General features: G+C 36.9%; 1 protein-coding gene across 4 annotated transcripts in view; it reads right to left on the bottom strand.

Annotated features, from left to right (window-relative positions):
• Positions 1 to 5001: 5001 nt before the first annotated feature.
• The window catches only part of SLCO1B3 (solute carrier organic anion transporter family member 1B3), a 71221-nt gene continuing 58682 nt past the window's right edge, over positions 5002 to 17540 (bottom strand). For all 4 annotated transcript variants that reach the window (XM_030322168.1, XM_030322172.1, XM_030322169.1 and 1 more), the window contains 2 exons: positions 14682 to 14799; positions 5002 to 5301 (listed from right to left, as the gene is read on the bottom strand). In XM_030322168.1, the coding sequence (XP_030178028.1) occupies positions 5094 to 5301; positions 14682 to 14799 (326 nt within the window). In that variant the 3' untranslated portion in view covers positions 5002 to 5093. The remainder of the gene's footprint in view (positions 5302 to 14681; positions 14800 to 17540) is intronic.

Raw genomic sequence — 17540 nt, 5'->3', positions numbered from 1 at the left:
ATCTGTTTACCAAATAGATAAGATACTAGTTATTGGAGAATCTACTGACTAGAATCAAGTGAGGGAAAGGAAGAGAACTACTCTCTAGTTATCTAAAATGGTCTTGCAAATTCATAGTTAATTGAAACACATTTTCTTTTTCATTAAAGGAATAAGAGTGAGACTTCCTGTTTCAGTTCAGGCAAGCACAGAGCAGGAAGGATTGTTGCACCTACAACTTTACGCTAAGAAAATGCAAATTATAACTTTTCTCAAACCCATCAGTGAATTGATATTAGTGTGCAAGCAGCTAACTAGAAAGCTGAAGAAGGAGAGGCTTCTGCAGGGAGAAACAGAATTTGAACATTTACTCGCTTAGGGCAGAAACCACTCAATGCCGTATAAGTTAGTAAAACGATTCAGCTAGAAATTTTTAATGAGTACGTAAAGACCATATGTGGGTTGGCATGTGAAGGTCCTGAAGGTGGCAAAGAGAAGGGTTTTACACCTCTTGCAGGTGATTCCTCCATGAGCCCAACCAGGCATCCTCAGGGAACATTAGAGAGAATCTTGTAAAAGCACTATTAATGTTGGCTGGGGGAGAGAAAACAGCAGGCACTGCTCAAATTCTACACAGACTAGTACCCCCCTCTTTCCACTAAGTAACAACAGCCTTTCTTTCCAGTGCGGAATGGCAACAAAAACTGTAGCTCAGGGTTACTGGTGAAAACTACTACAATTGGGAAGGGAAGCAAGAAAGAAAAGTTTCACTCCCAAGACCTAGGTTCACAGAGTTTGTTTCAGTCTCCTTCCTCTATACCTGTAAACCCCACCATAGTAGCAAGCATCTAGTAAGAATAAGAGTGGAATACAGTGGGAGAGCTAGAAGACACAGATTATTTCTGGGTAACAAAACAAAAGGGAGAACCAAATCCATATAGGGAGTAGAACTCTAAACACAAGGTTTCCCTGGAGGAATCTGAAGCCCTAGGTACACTGAGGGTATCTATAGCAAAAACAAACTCCAAACCCAGCTCTACTTCTGCAACAAACCCCACAATACAGTCCTAGCCGAAGGAAAGATGGACTCATCTACAAATAAAGAAGATATTCACCTCAGTATTGACTGTCCTATAATACATTTATGGACTTCAACAAAAAAGTATAAGACACACAAAAAACAATAAAACACACTGTCTGAATAGACAAACCATCAGAATCAAGCTCAGATATTAAACAGATTATGAGACAAATGATTAGACAAATTCATTAGACAAATGAAGACATTTATTTAAGTGAATGTGACTCAATGGAACATTTTTTTGCAGATTTAAAATGTATAGGACTGTATCATTAATATCAATCCTAAAAATAGACAAAGGATATTTTGGTGTTTATAATCTCACTTTTCTGTGACCTTTTCTCTTATTTTCGGAATATCCTCATGTTCTCCATTCCCATTATCACAAACCTGCTTCTAGAGAAAAGATTGGAATCTCACTCACACTATTACATGACTAATAATACATGATCCCTTCCAATTTAAGTGAAGACCAAGTGTTAATTCAAAAGAATAAACTTCTAATGATGGAACTTGGGGCAACATCAGGTTTAATAATGGAGATTGGTTTGGGGTCAAAGATCCATCTATGACTTAGGGGCAGGAGTGCTCCACAGTGTTGCTGAAAATGCACCACTTGCATAGTGATCTTCTCACTGGAATTTTTTTATTATTAATTCTCAATTTTTGGTAAAATATCCAAAAATGCCTATGTTGAAATTGAAACAGAGATGAGAATGGTCCCCGTGAATGAGAGACAAGGACATGTTTATTCTAGAATAGTATTTATTATAGTGTATATTATCATATGTTTACATGCCTGTTTCTCCAACTCTTTTGTGGGTTCCCATAGGGCAAAGACTCTGTTTCATAAATGTTTTTGTTACCTGTGCTTAGCATGTAGATGGCAGTCAAAAGATGTTTTTAACATTTTGAAAAGTATTTCTTAGGGACACCTGGGTGGCTCAGTTGGTTAAGTGTCCAACTCTTGATTTCAGCTCAGATCATGATCCCATGGTTTGTGGGATTGAGCCCCATGTCAGGCTCTGTGATGAGAGTGCAGAGCCTGTTTGGGATTCTCTCTCAACCTCTCTCTCTCTGCCCCTCCCCTGATCATTCTCTCTCTCTCTCTCTCTTTCAAAATAAGAAAATAAATGTTTTAAAATTTTATTTTTTCATTTAAAAATATTAAAGAAAAATTTCAAAACATCTAGAGTCCCCACTCCCTATCCAATGACCTTAATGGAACTTTAAAATGTTTGCATATTGTTTTTATGAGTGGCATTTTTGGAGTTCATTTATTCATTCACTTATTCCTTCATTCAAAAATAATTGATAAAGCACCAGCTATGTGTAGGACACTGAGCTGAATGCTGGAAATAAAATAGGTAAAATGAGTTCAATTTCTACCTTCCTAGAGCATATGACTGTGAGGGAGACAGTTAACAAATCATAAATAGATGTAAAATCACTATTTTTTTAAGTCCTATGTTGCTACAAATATAATTGGAGGACTTTTAAGCAGAGAAGTCAGAGACACTGAAGGAATGGTGATTGAGCCTAGATCTGAATGCTGAGACGCAGTTAATTAAGTGGAAAAAAATTCAGAAGGAAGAAATATCATAGTCAAAGTTCCCCCTGCATGAAAATGGATGGGAATGTAAAGACAGGGTGCAAATAAAAAGTCTTAGTCTCTCTTCACAGCAGAAAGGCATTCTGCCACTAAATTTTTAATGTTTCTTTTCTAGATCTGATTTCCTCTTCAAATATATCTAATTTCCTAGGTTGGTGCTTTAGTTTGTCCTCTAAATTGCCATCTGACTTCTAAATCACCTACCTTTTTTCCATAATTTGCTTTTTTATCTTTTTCCTCCACATTTTCACAAATTTTCAAATTCAATTTCATCATTGATAAGGTTTTTTGGCCATTGTCTTCTTTTAACCTTATCCAATGTGTGTCTTAATTACACCCTTGCATTATTTTGTGCCCTTGCAAACTTTCCTTATTCATATTTTTGTAGAATTCCCACTCCCCTCTGCTTTCCCCTAGGATTTGTATTCCTGTTTAATAAATGTCATTGAATTAAGGATTAATATTCTGGATTCTTGGATTCTGAACTAGATCAAATAATCTGAGGCATATTTTAATGTTCTTTTCCTTCACTGCACATATCACATTTATAAATATAAATTTATTCTTTTAATTTATATCATTTTATAATTTTATAACAGTTAATTTTATAACATTGGTAATGTTTGTTTCCTTTAAAGTATAAGCTCCACAAGATAGGGTCCTTTGTTTTGTTTTGTTTTGCTTACTATTATATTTCATTTTGCTTGACAGATATTTTATACTTGAAATATATTTGACACTCAAAAATTGTCGAATAAATATTCAAGATGTTGCCTTTATTTTTTTTATAATGCTTTAAAAAACAGCTTCATAATTTTCTCTTTTTTTTGAGACAAGGTCACACCAGACTTGTAACATAGTAACTGAGCATGTTGGTGGTTTTTCCAAATCTCTGTTTGTGGGAGTAATAAATCTTCTCAGGGCTACAGTTTGAGAATAGTTGAATATACATAACTGGTAGGCTAATTCTCAGATTCTAGCAAGCATCATATTATGTGACTTTGTCATACTCGGGAATACCTTCTCCTATCCTGTGGTTTTCTGTATCTCTTTATCAGGGACTCTATATAGAATTTTTTTTTAATATTGTTTTTAATTTTTTTAACGTTTATTTTTTTTTTTTGAGACAGAGAGAGACAGAGCATGAACGGGGGAGGGTCAGAGAGAGGGAGGCACAGAATCTGAAACAGGCCCCAGGCTCTGAGCTGTCAGCACAGAGCCCGACGCAGAGCTCGAACTCATGGACCGCGAGATCATGACCTGAGCCGAAGTCGGACGCTTAACCGACTGAGCCACCCAGGCGCCCTTAGACTTTTTTTTTTAAAGGAGATGTCTAGGATACATGAAAAATTGTTTTGAATCAGAATCTCTAGGGGTGGGTACATAACTGGTTCCTTTTAAAAAAAAGTTTTACAGGTTATTCCAATGCCAAAAATTGTCCTTTAACCTTATTGAGTATAAAAACTACAAATTTTTAGCAGTCAGTATAAAGCTGTTGTCACTTAACAAACACAATATTCAAACATTTGTTCTCATCCACCCTTATCTTATTTGTGAAAGCTGTCTCTTGGTGCACCAAAAACAAACAAACACACACAGACACACACACACACACAAACACACACACACGTAATTGAGAAACAGCTGGTAAGTTATCTGGTACAAACTCCGTGTCTTCCAGGGGGCAAATGGAATGACGATACACCTTGTAATGGGCTTTGGTTTCTCAAGTTAATGTCAGTTTTCTTAATCCACTTCCATGGGCCTGAAAGAAACTTAACACATTCTGTAATATGCTGTCTGGCAATCATAGCTTGCAAATTCTCAATTATGTCTACTTCTTCACTAGTATTTTAATGGAAAGTTGGAAGAGGATACATCAGGGGTTCATGGTCAAATGCAATTTCAAATTATAAATTAATGAGGTCTGTGAAATACATGACTTAATACATGAATGACAGATGTCATCATAGTATAAAGCCTCCATCACATTAACTTCATGTTTGAGTAACATGGGCCAAACTGATTTAAAAAAAAAAGTATTAGGCTTTTTTTTAAGGTTATTTATTTTTCTCCTTCCTTTTTACTTCTATTTTCTAGTCACTGGTTTTATTGAGTTACAATTACCTGGGCAAAAATTTTTTATTACATATTAACCATACCTCTCACTATAAATTTGTATGGATCATCTGCATTAATGTTCACCTAAAATGCATAGTCATACCCTGAACAAAGAGTACTCTCATTCCTTTTTATATATAGTCTGGTTCATTATGACAAATTCATAGGTGATTTTCTGTACCTTCATAAATGAAGAGTGCGAGGACTCTCAGTGAAAAGACCAAGAACTGGTCAAAATAACATCCTACTACTTTAATACAATGTTAGTGTAAAACACAGCAACATATTCTTTTCTTCTCCTTACATATGTGCTTCATTGTCTGAAGAAGGTACAAAATATCCATCATTATTTAAGGGTTCTAAGTTTGCTTCATTCATATCTTTTCTTCCATTTTCTGATGCCTTGGTATTTTTTCCTTGATATATTTTCTTCATAGTGAAAATTAATACAACAAGCAGAATAAGTGCTGAAAATCTTAAGCTCACAATCAAGCCCAAGTAGGTATGTCTGTTAAAAGAGAAAGAAATTAAATTTCCATTTTCAGTCATTTAAAACAATTTACAGTGTTGTTCTCCAGTATGCAGAAGACCTTAAGAGGAAAAAAAAAATGGGACTTGAAATTATACATAAGAATATTCAGTCAGCAATTCTAGTGGTTATTTTTACTGATACATAGGAGGGTTTTTAAAATTATTTTAAAAGGAATATATAAGCCACAGAAACTAAGCATGATTAATGATCTACCTAAATGCTTTCCATAAAAGTAAGGTATACTTGGAATGTTTAGCTTTCTCAAAGATGGATTAGTTCATGTGTAATGGAAAGAGACTATGAAGGAAATGAATTAACTAACAGATCATCAAATTGAATTCATTTAGATTGAACCAGGAGCCAAAGTTTAGTTTATAGGCTAAATGCAATCCACAGCCCATGCTGTATGGCCTAGTGGAAGTGTTTTTTTTTTTTTTTGTTTTTTTTTTTTTAGTTTTATTTATTTATTTTTTTGAAATTTGTTGTCAAATTGGTTTCCATACAATGCCAGTGCTCATCCCAACAGGTGCCCTCCTCAATACCCATCACCTACTTTCCCCTCCCTCCCACATCAACCCTCAGTTTATTCCCAGTTTTTAAGAGACTCTTATGGTTTGGCTCTATCCCTCTCTCTTTTTTTTTTGCCTTCCCCTCCCCCATGGTCTTCTGTTACATTTCTCAGGATCCACATAAGAGTGAAAACATATGGTATCTGTCTTTCTCTGTATGGCTTATTTCACTTAGCATCACACTCTCCAGTTCCATCCATGTTGATACAAATGGTCAGATTTCATTCTTTCTCATTGCCAAGTAGTATTCCATTGTGTATATGAACCACAGTTTCTTCATCCATTCATCAGTTGATGGACATTTAGGCTCTTTCCGTAATTTTGCTATTGTTGAAAGTGCTTCTATAAACATTGGGGTACAAATGCCCCTATGCATCAGCACTCCTGTATCCCTTGGGTAAGTTCCTAGCAGTGCTATTGCTGGGTCACAGGGTAGACCTATTTTTAATTTTTTGAGGAACCTCCACACTGCTTTCCAGAGTGGCTACACCAGTTTGCATTCCCACTAACAGTGCAAGAGGGTTCCCGTTTCTCCACATCCTCTCCAGTATCTATAGTTTCCTGACTTGTTCATTTGGCCACTCTGACTGGCATGAGGTGACATTTCATTATGGTTTTGATTTGTATTTCCCTGATGAGGAGTGATGTGGAGCATCTTCTCATGTGCCTGTTGGCCATCTGGATATCTTCTTAAGAGAACTGTCTATTTGTGTTTTCTGCCCATTTCTTCACTGGATTATTTGTTTTTTGGATGTGGAGTTTAGTGAGTTATTTATAGATTTTGGAATCTAGCCCACCTACTGGAAGTTTTTAACAAAGCTACATTAAATTATCTTGCACATATGGTCGATTCTTATGATTCTCAGCTTTGGTTGCACATTAGAATTATACCAGGAGATTTTTTTAAATCCCATGCCCATGCCACAGTCCCTGAACAATTAAATAAAAATTTCTGAAGATGGGACACAGATATTTGCAGTTTTTAAAGCTCCTCATGTGATTATAATGAACAAGAAAGACTGATTGTCACTGACCTAGTAGGTTAGGAAACACTCACTGGCCTCATGACATTGTTAACTAATTGACAAGCTTTACACACAAAAAATATTTGAACAATTATTAGGCTTAATTGAAGCTGAATGGATTTATAGAATTTTGAGCCATATAAGCTTAAATTTATTAAAATTACAATAGAATGTTGTGGTGTCCCACATATAATAAAAGAAATATTTTAAACCTTCAAATATATTTGTCTCATCCTTGGGTTATGTCAAGTAGTTCTACAACAATGTTAAACTTTTCAGAATTTCTATTGTTACTGAGAAAAATTAGTATGTGTTTCTGATTATGTAACTGTTGCTAAGAAAACTTGAGTAAACTGGGTTTAGGTTAGGGATTGATATCATAATGTAGATTTCTACTTCTTGGAGTAGGAATTGTTTACATTATTTTTATGCTAGATAAAATGAATGAACAATTGTCTGGTTACCTCAGATATTAAATCCAAAAAATCATAAGGTGACTAGGTTTTGCTGTTTCTTCACTGGAGAACACACTGCTCTTTTTTAAAATTCCACTTTAGACAATGTCTAGGCAGTACTTTTCAAAGTACTTTAGGCAATGAACACAACTGACCAAAAGGAAAGTGATAAGGGCCTTGAGTGAGCTTCAAAGTGTTAAGAGTTCTAAAGAGGGTTAGTTATCTCCAGCTGGCTGCAATATTGCAAACTTCATGGCAGAAAGTAGTAGTTTTCTTAGACTGCCTTCTTTCACTTGGCAATGTGTATTTAAGATCCTTTCTAGGAGGAGGGGCCAACATTGTGGAGAAGTAGGGGGATCCAAAGTTCCCTCATCTCACAAAGTAGTGTTGAAGCTAAAGGACTTTGAACTCCAAGAGTCCAGGAGGAAAAGAGACTGTGGCTTCCAGGGACCCACCAGGACAACCTGATGGGTCATAGGTGTGTGACTGTGAACTGGAAGAGACAAAATGAACCGAGGGGAGGGATCCCCTTCTGCAGAGAGACAGAGGGAAGAGAAGGAGCAGCTGGGGAAGCATAGGTCTGTATCTAGACAAGAAAAAAAAATCACAGACTGGGACAGAGAAAGAGGCAATCTCTAACTGAGGGGCTTTCTCCGGACTGGGACTGGGGTCAGCTGCCTGGCCTGTGCCCACCAGTTAGGGACCACCTATTGGGCAGCATGGAGTGCTGCTTCCCCAGTACTGGGCGCACAGAGCGGGAGTTTGAATTCCAGCCAAGCACCAGGACACAGGAGTTGGCGGAGCAAGACAAAACGCCTCATTTGCAGCCGCAGCACAGTGAGGACAGCTCAAACAGAGTGGTTTGGGACACCTGGCCCATGGAGGAGAGACTAGGGTGTCACCATTTTCTCCTCATCACCAACAAGGTGGGACTTCAGCAACAGACAGCCGGGCGGGGGGGGCACAGTGGAGGCAAGGCCAGCGCACACCATACCACGCCCCTCCGCACCTGATAACTGTGTATCTATTGGAGTGGGATTGATACTGATGAACCAGATGGCCCCTACTCCAGACCAGCGCTGTTGCATTGCCTGATTTAATTCTCAGACAATTCTTATTATATAGATACATTCTTCTTTCCTTTTCTCCTTCTTATCTCTTCCCTCTTCTAGTCTGGTTACTCTGGTTGTTGGCTTGTTTAAACAGACATATTTAATCCATTCTCTTGATACATGTTCCACATCTCTTTCTTTATTCTCCTTTCTCTCTCTCTGGATTAAGCCCTACAGTTTCTCTGTATGGATAACTTTATTTTCTTTTTCTTTTTCCCTTACTCCTTCTTTATTTTTCTTACTCTTTCTCTCTGGATTAAGCCATATAGTTTTTCTGGTCAATTTTTATTCTTTATTTTTCCCCTCCCTTGTCATTTCTCTCTTTGTATGGGATAAGGCCTCTTCCATCAGTATCTCCTCCACCCTTTTATTTACTTGTAGCTTATGTTTGGGTTTTTTTGTTTTTGTTTTTTTGTTTATGCGTGTGTTTGGGTGTTTTTATTTTCTGTGTGTTTTTTGTTTGTTTGTTTTCCTTTCTGGGGATACTTCAAGGAACAAATCAAAGCACACCTAGTGAAGGGTTCAAAACATCACTATGAGTAGGGAGATAAAGTAACCAAACTCACAACAACAGACAGCAAGTACACTCTCCAAAAAACATCTCCTGAAGGGCCAGGCCCTGGACAGTGTATTACCCCTCTTTAATATAGTAGTTCTCAGAGGCGCAAGACACATAACAAGCTTTTAAAACACATAAGGGACATAAAACTAGCCAAAATGATGAAACAGAAGAATTCTCCTCAAAAGAAATTCCAGGAAGAAAGGACAGCTAAAGAATTGCTCAAAACAGATATAAACAGTATAACTGAATATAATTTAGAATAACAGCCATAAGATTAATCTCTGGACTTGAAAAAAGCATAGAAGAGAGCAGAGAACCTATTGGTGCAGAGATCAAGGAACTAAAAAATAGTCATGCTGAATTAAAAATGCTGTAAATGAGGTACAAAATAAACTAGAGGTGGTTGACAGTGAGAATTGAAGAGGCAGAGGGGGAGATTGGTGAAATAGAAGATAAAATTATGGAAAAAGATGAAGCTGAGAAAAAGAGATATAAAAAAAATTCTGGATCACAAGGGGAGAATTAGAGAACTAAGGGATTCAATGAAATGGAACAATATATGTATCATAGGAGTTCCAGAAGAAGAAGAGAGAGAAAGGGGCCAAAGGTGTGCTTGAACAAATCATAGCTGAGAACTTCCCCAATCAGGGGAAGGAAACAGACACTGAAATCCAGGAGGCACAGAGAACTACCTTCAGACATAACTTGAATTGATCTTCTGCATGACATATCATGGTGAAACTGGCAAAATACAAAGATGAAGAAAGAATTCTGAAAGCAGCTAAGGATAAACAGGCGTTAACCTACAAGGATAGACACATAAGGGTAGTAGCAGACCTATCTACTGAAACTTGGCAGGCCAGAAAGGAGTGGCAGGAAATTTTCAATGTGCTGAATAGGAAAAATATGCAGCCAAGAATCCTTTATTCAGCAAGTCTGTCATTCCGAATAGAAGGAGAGATAAAGGTTTTCCCTAACAAACAAAAACTGAAGGAATTCATCACCACTAAACCAGCCCTACAAGAGATCTTAAGGGGGGCTCTGTGAGTGTTGTAGACTGTAAAGCACCAGAGACATCACTACAAGCATGAAACCTACAGATAACACAAGGACTCTAAACCCAATATTTCAGTAATAACACTGAATGTAAATGGACTAAATGCTCTAGTCAAAAAACACAGGGTATCAGAATGGATAAAAAAAGACCCATCTATTTACTGTCTACAAGAGACCCATTTTAGACCTGACAACATCTTCATATTGAAAGTGAGGGGATGAAGAACCATCTATCATGCTATTGCAAGTCAAAAGAAAGTTAGAATAGTCATACTTATATCTGAAAAAAATAGATTTTAAACTAAAGACTCTAACAAGAGAGGAAGAAGGGCATTATATCATAATTACAGGGTCTATCCATCAAGAAGAGCTAACAATTATAAATGTTTATGCACGGAATACGGATGCACCCAAATATAGAAAACAATTAATCACAAACATAAACCTTATTGGTAAGAATGTGGTAATTGCAGGGACTTTAATATTCCATTTACAACAATGGGCAGATCATCTTTACAGAGAATCAGTGAATAAACAGTGTCCCTGACTAGTATACTGGACCAGATGGACTTGACGGATATATATAGAACTTTTCATCCTAAAGCAGCAGAATATACATTCTTCTCAAGTGCACATGGAACATTCTCCAAGATAGATTACATACTTGGTCACAAAACAGCCCTCAGTAAATATAAAATAATTGAGATCATACCATGCACACTTTCAGATGACAATGCTACGAAACTTGAAATTAACCACAGGAAAAAGTTTGGAAAACCTCCAAATGCATGGAGGTTAAACAACATCTTACTAAAGAATGAATGGGTCAACAAGGCAATTAAAGAAGAAATTTAAATGTATATGGAAACAAATGAAAATGAAAACACAACAATCCAAACCCTTTGGGATGCAACTAAGGCAGTCCTAAAAGGAAAATACATTGCAATCCAGGCCTATCTCAAGAAACAAGAAAAATCCCAAATACAAAATCTAACAGCATACCTAAAGGAACTAGAAGCAGAACAACAAAGAAACCCCAAACCCAATAGAAAAAGAGAAATAATAAATATCAGAGCAGAAATAAACAATATGGAATCCAAAAAAAAAAAAAACCTGTAGAACAGATCAATGAAACAGAGAGTTGTTTTTTTGAAAAAATAAGTGGGGCACCTGGGTGGCTCAGTCGGTTAAGCGTCCAACTTCAGCTCAGGTCACAATCTACCAGTCCATGAGTTCAAGCCCTGCATCAGTCTCTGTGCTGACAGCTCAGAGCCTGGAGCCTGCTTCGGATTCTATGTCTCCCTCTCTCTCTGCCCCTTCCCTGCTCATGCTCTGTCTCTGTGTCTCAAAAATATAAAAACATTTTAAACATTTTTTAAAAAGAAAAATAAGCAAAATTGATAAACCCCTTGCCAGAGTTCTAAAAAGAGAAGAGAGAAGACCCAAATAGATAAAATCATGAATGAAAATGGATTTATCACAACCAATCCCTCAGAAATATGAGGAATTATCAGAGAATACTATGAAAAGCTATATGCCAACAAATAGGAAAACCTGGAAGAAACGGACAGTTTTCTAGACACCCACACACTACCAAAACTCATATGGGAAGAAACATAAAATTTGAACAGACCCATAACTAGTGAAGCAATTGAATCAGTTATCAAAAATCTCCCAGCAAATAAGAGTCCTGGACCAGATGGATTCCCTAGGGAATTCTACCAGACATTTAAAACAGAGTTAATACCTATCCTTCTCAAGCTGTTCCAGAAAATAGAAATAGAAAGAAAACTTCTGGACTCATTATGTGAAGCCACTGTTACCTTAATGCCTAAACCAGACAGAGACCCCACAAAAAAGGAGAACTACAGGCCAATACCCCCGATTAACATAGATGCAAAAATTCCCAACAAGATACTATCAAACTGAATTCAACAGCATATAAAAAATATTATTCACCATGATCAAGTGGGATTCTTTCCAGGGCTGCAGGGCTGGTTCAATATTCACAAATCAATCAATGTGATATATCACATTAATAAAAGAAATGATAAGAACCATATGATCCTGTCAATAGATGCAGAAAATGCATTTGACAAAATACAGCATGGTTTCTTAATAAAAACCCTAAAAAAGTTGGGATAGAAGGAACATACTTAAACATCATAAAATCCATATATGAAAAGCCCTCAGCTAATATCATCCTCAATGGGGAAAAACTGAGAGCTTTCCCCCTGAGATCAGGAACACGACAGGGATGTCCACTCTCACCACTGTTGTTTAACATAGTGTTGGAAGTCTTAGCATTAGCAATCAGACAACAAAATGAAATAAAATCCATCAAAATCGGCAAAGAAGTCAGACTTTCACTTTTCACAGACCACGTGATACTCTACATAGGAAAACCCAAAAAGACTTCACCAAAAGACTCCTAGAACTGATACATGAATTCAGCAAAGCTGCAGGGTACAAAATCAATGTACAGAAATCAGTTGCATTTCTGTACACCAATAATGAAGCAACAGAAAAAGAAATAAAGAAACTGATCCCACTTACAATTGCACCAAAAATCATAAAATACCTAGGAATAAACCTAACCAAAGATATAAAAGACCTATATGCTGAAAACTATAGAAAGCTTATGAAGGAATTTGAAGAAGAGACAAAGAAATGGAAAAAGATTTCCTGCTTATGGATTGGAAGAACAAACATTGTTAAAATGTCGATAGTACCCAAAGCAATCTATACATTCAATGCAATGCCAGTCAAAATTGCACCAGCATTCTTCTCAAACCTAGAACAAATGATCTTAAAATTGTTATGGAACCACAAAAGACCCTGAATACCCAAAGTAATATTGAAGAAGAAGACCAAAGCAGGAGGTATCACAATCCCAGACTTTACCCTCTACTACAAACGTGTAATCAAGACAGTATGGTATTGGCACAAAAACAGACACATAAACCAATGGAATAGAATAGAGAACCCAGAATTGGACCAAAAAATGTATGGCCAACTAATCTTTTACAAGGCAAGAAAGAGCATCCAATGCAAAAAAGACGGTCTCTTTAGCAAATGGTGCTGGGAGAACTGGACAGCAACATGCAGAAGAATGAAACTAGACCACCTTCTTACACCATACACAAAAATAAACTCCAAATGGATGAAAGACCTGAATGTGAGACAGGAAACCATTAAAACCCTAGAGGAAAAAGCAGGGAACAACCTCTTTGACCTCAGCTGCAGCAATTTCTTACTTGACACATCTTCAAGGCAAGGCAATTAAATTACTAGTAAAAATGAACTATTGGGACCTCATCAAGATAAGAAGCTTTTGCACTGCAAAGGAAACAACCAACAAAACTATAAGGCAACCGACAGAATGGAAAAAGATATTTGCAAATGACATATCGGGTAAAGGGCTAGTATCAAAAATCTATAAAGAACTTACCAAACTTAACACCCCAAAAACAAGAAATCCAGTGAAGAAATGGGCAAAAGACATGAATAGACACTTTTCCAAAGGAGATATCCAAATGGCCAACAGACACATGAAAAGATGCTCAATGTCACTCCTCATCAGGGAAATACAAATCAAAACCACACTCAGATATCACCTCACGCCAGTCAGAGTGGCCAAAATGAACAAATCAGGAGACTATAGATGCTCGAAAGGATGTGGAGAAACGGGAACCCTCTTGCACTGTTGGTGGGAATGCAAACTGGTGCAGCCGCTCTGGAAACCAGTGTGGAGGTTCTTCAAAAAATTAAACATAGATCTACCCTATGGCCCAGCAATAGCACTACTAGGAATTTACCCAAGGGATACAGAGTGCTGATGCATAGGGGCACTTGTACCCCAATGTTTATAGAAGCACTCTCAACAATAACCAAATTATGGAAAGAGCCTAAATGTCCATCAACTGATGAATGGATAAAGATGTGGTTTATATATTCGATGGTTATAAGTTACACCTTCTTTTTCCAATTTACCTTTTGTCTTTGAACTTTGCCTCAGTTTTGGGACACAGAGTTTTGTTTTTTTTTTCTACTGTGGTTTTAGGGGCTAGGATCATACTGAGCAACACATTCCTGCTTCCTAGATAATTAAAAGTATTTCTACCAGAGTTTTTTTTTTTTCTAATACTTGTAGATGTAAAGTATTTTTACTAATTTTTACTAATTTCTACCAGAGTTTTTTTTTCTAATACTTGTAGATATAAAGTATTTTTACTAATACTTTAGTATTAGGAGAGATTTTAGAAACAACAACAACAAAAAAAAACCTGAGTACAAATCCCAGATCTTTTTGTTATTTACTGTATGATTTTGAACAAATTACTTATTCTTTTTGAGTCTTTATTTCTTCATATTTAAGGAAAAAGGAAAAAAATCCATCTCCTACAGTTGCTAAGAGTATTAAAATGAGATACCATGCTGCCTGATACAACATGAATACAAAGTTCATTAAATGGTGTTTATAATCATTATTATACCGAAAATGACATGTCATCTTTTAGGAATTAATATAGTCAGAGGAAAAAATCAATTCAAGAAATATATTTATGACATCTTACCCATATAATCTGGAGTTATACAACCTGCAAAACCCTCGTTTCCCACAGCTGCTGGTAGACCACTTCATACATGTTTTATCAATCAGAGCCCCAAAATATATAGGAGCTGGAATTCCTCCTGCAACATGAGATGAGAAAAGGTCAATTCAAGGAACATGTTTCAAACATAACTATGTGATATTCCACACTGATACATTTTAGATTAAGTAAAAGTTGAAAATTTTAAAGCACTCTTCCATTGTTTTGACCTAAATTTACTCAATAATTGAGACTGTTAGGAATCTCAAAGGCTCAAATCACATATAATAGCATAGATATCTGCTATCTACCTCACCCGCCACACATAGGGAAGAGAAGATGGAACATTAAACGCATGTACACTCTGTTCTTATGATTCCCAAGTAACTTAAGCCTGACTGGTGAAAAGGAGAATGTTGTGAGTAAAATATGAAAGTTATGTTGGTTCGTACATAATTTTTCTTAGGCAAGGAAAGCTGAGGAATGGGAGTAGAATTATAACTTCACAGGGAAAGGTAAATGTTCTCAACTCAATTACTGCAAAGTCAGGAGAGTCTTGTACGCTATTTTTAAGAAAATTAGAAGGTAGGGGCACCTGGGTGGCTCAATTAGTTGAGCATCCAGCTCTTGATTTCTGCTCAGATCATGATCTCACAATTCAAGCCCTGTGTCAGGCTCCGCACAGAGTGTAGAGCCTGCTTGGGATTCTTTCTTTCTCTCTCTCTCTTTCTCTCTCTCTCTCTCTCTCTCTGTACCTCCACGGCTCATGCTCAATTTCTCAAAACTAAATAAACAAACAAAAAATTAGAAGGTAAATGCCAACACTAGCTCTTCTTCCGCAGACAAGCACAGGCTCAGCTTCACAGAATTCTAGGCATCTTGGCAGGTTGTCCTTTCTTGGCTTAGAGCTCCCCTTCCACTTTGTTGGTGTCATTAAAGCCCACAATCCTGCATTTTCTCTCCATTGATTGTGCACATTTTTAAAATCTCCTGAAGGAGCATGGGCTGTTCAAGTTAGGGCTGGTGGCTGAATTTTGTTTCTGTTAATGTTCTGATGACAATGATGCCTAGGTGTCTAGTGGTCTGTGCCTAACCCAGGTTTTATTTGTAGTGTACAGTTTTACAGAATGTAAAGCTTTTTAGAAATACATATGCTGCCTTATAGAAGAAGTGCCCATATATTCCTACTGCTATTTTAATAAACTCTGAGATAAACTCCTAGTTCAAAGGACTAGTAATTTGAATAAAATTTTAGTGACATGCCAGTAGAGATCTATATTGCATATGGTGGAACTGAAGTGGCCATGTTTTTACTTTGTTCTTTTTGTATTTTGATGAGTGGCTGACAATTTTTATTTTGTTACATAAAAGTGGTAGTGATTCATATTTCACAAATTTTATTAATTCCATTTACTTTTAATTAGTCTCAATTTTCTGAGAGTGAAAAATCGGAGATGACAAAATTCTGGTGTCTGGGCTAAACATATCTGAGGAAAACTGGTACTGAGAAAATGGGTGAAAAATTTGCAGCTTTCCACAAATTACAGCCACCCTTTGAAAAATGAAAAATGCATGCCAATAATTTATTTTCCCCATATAATACCACCAGTCTGACCAAACTGACCAAACTTAATGCATTAAATGTTTTAGGTAACAATCTTGGTCTTAAGTCATTACTAGAATTTTAAAACTTCAAATTATTTTTTTATTATCCTTTTCAGTTTAATGATTCTCTATGGACTCCTCACAATTTACACATATTTTGTATTCAAGAAAATTATTTGTGAAAGTTCACTACTCAGGATGCACTTTTTTTCTCCCCATAAAAGCAGTTAGGTTCTATTGCACCATATATTGGACACATCAAAATAATGTGCTCTATTAGGATGGTAAAATTCCTTGCTTTCTGTTTTATGGCATTAGAATAATTTCCTCTAGTCTCAATCTTATTTCAGAATCTAAGGAGGAGTGCTTGTTTCCACATTCTATTTCATCTGCTAGCTTCTATGGCTTAGCTTCTAGGAGTGAGGCATCTCCATCATATGTGGAGGCAGGAAGCTTCTAGGACAGACAGAGCTGTGAGATTAGAGAAGAACAGAAGGAAGGCTGGGTCGAGAACTAAGTGGAATCCTGCAGCACCTCCATCTTCTTCTCTCCATGTGTTTTGTATTTCCTCTTTCTACCTTTAAGGATCTGTGGCCTTCTCAAATATACTTCCTGTACAACTTCTCCAATGCAATTAGCCATAGAGTTATGTTTCTTCCTTTTGCTTGCACGGATCCCAGGGACTGGCCCCTCTCGCTTACTTTTCCTTCTGCCATCAGTGGCTGCCTCCAGGCCATGGTCAGTCTTCTACCCCAATCCCTAGAGGAATGGTGCTCTTTTCCTACTTCCCAGGAATAAGCATATTATGTTAATACATCTTACAAAGGGGCTTGCACAGGAGTTAAGTTAGGAGTTGTTGAGCTAGCAAGGGAAATCTGTGTGGTATAAATGGCAAATGACAACAAGGGGAAAAGGGCGATATCCTATATCTTGTACTAATCACCTCATTTGAATATTTAGAAATAGGACTCTAACCTCTGGAGTCTACAGCCCTACTCTTTAACAACATAAAACACTACTTCCTGAGCTTTCTTTCGTTCAGAACACTCCTTTAGTCCCAGATGTTCAGTCCTACCATTTAGTTCCCATTTCCTCTCTCATTTTTAACTTCTGATAAAGGTTAGGGTCCCCAGCCTTGGAGAAGAGGGAAAGCAAAAAGTCTGCTCCTGTTGTTTCACACAATCTCAGCCTGACCGGATACCCAGTACTTCCAAGCTGTTTTGGGCATTAACGTCT

Source organism: Lynx canadensis, chromosome B4 (genome assembly GCF_007474595.2).
Source record: "Lynx canadensis isolate LIC74 chromosome B4, mLynCan4.pri.v2, whole genome shotgun sequence".
In the NCBI taxonomy this organism is placed as follows: domain Eukaryota; kingdom Metazoa; phylum Chordata; class Mammalia; order Carnivora; family Felidae; genus Lynx; species Lynx canadensis.
The sequence above is the reverse complement of the archived record's forward strand: the minus strand, read 5'-3'. Positions and strand labels throughout refer to the sequence as shown.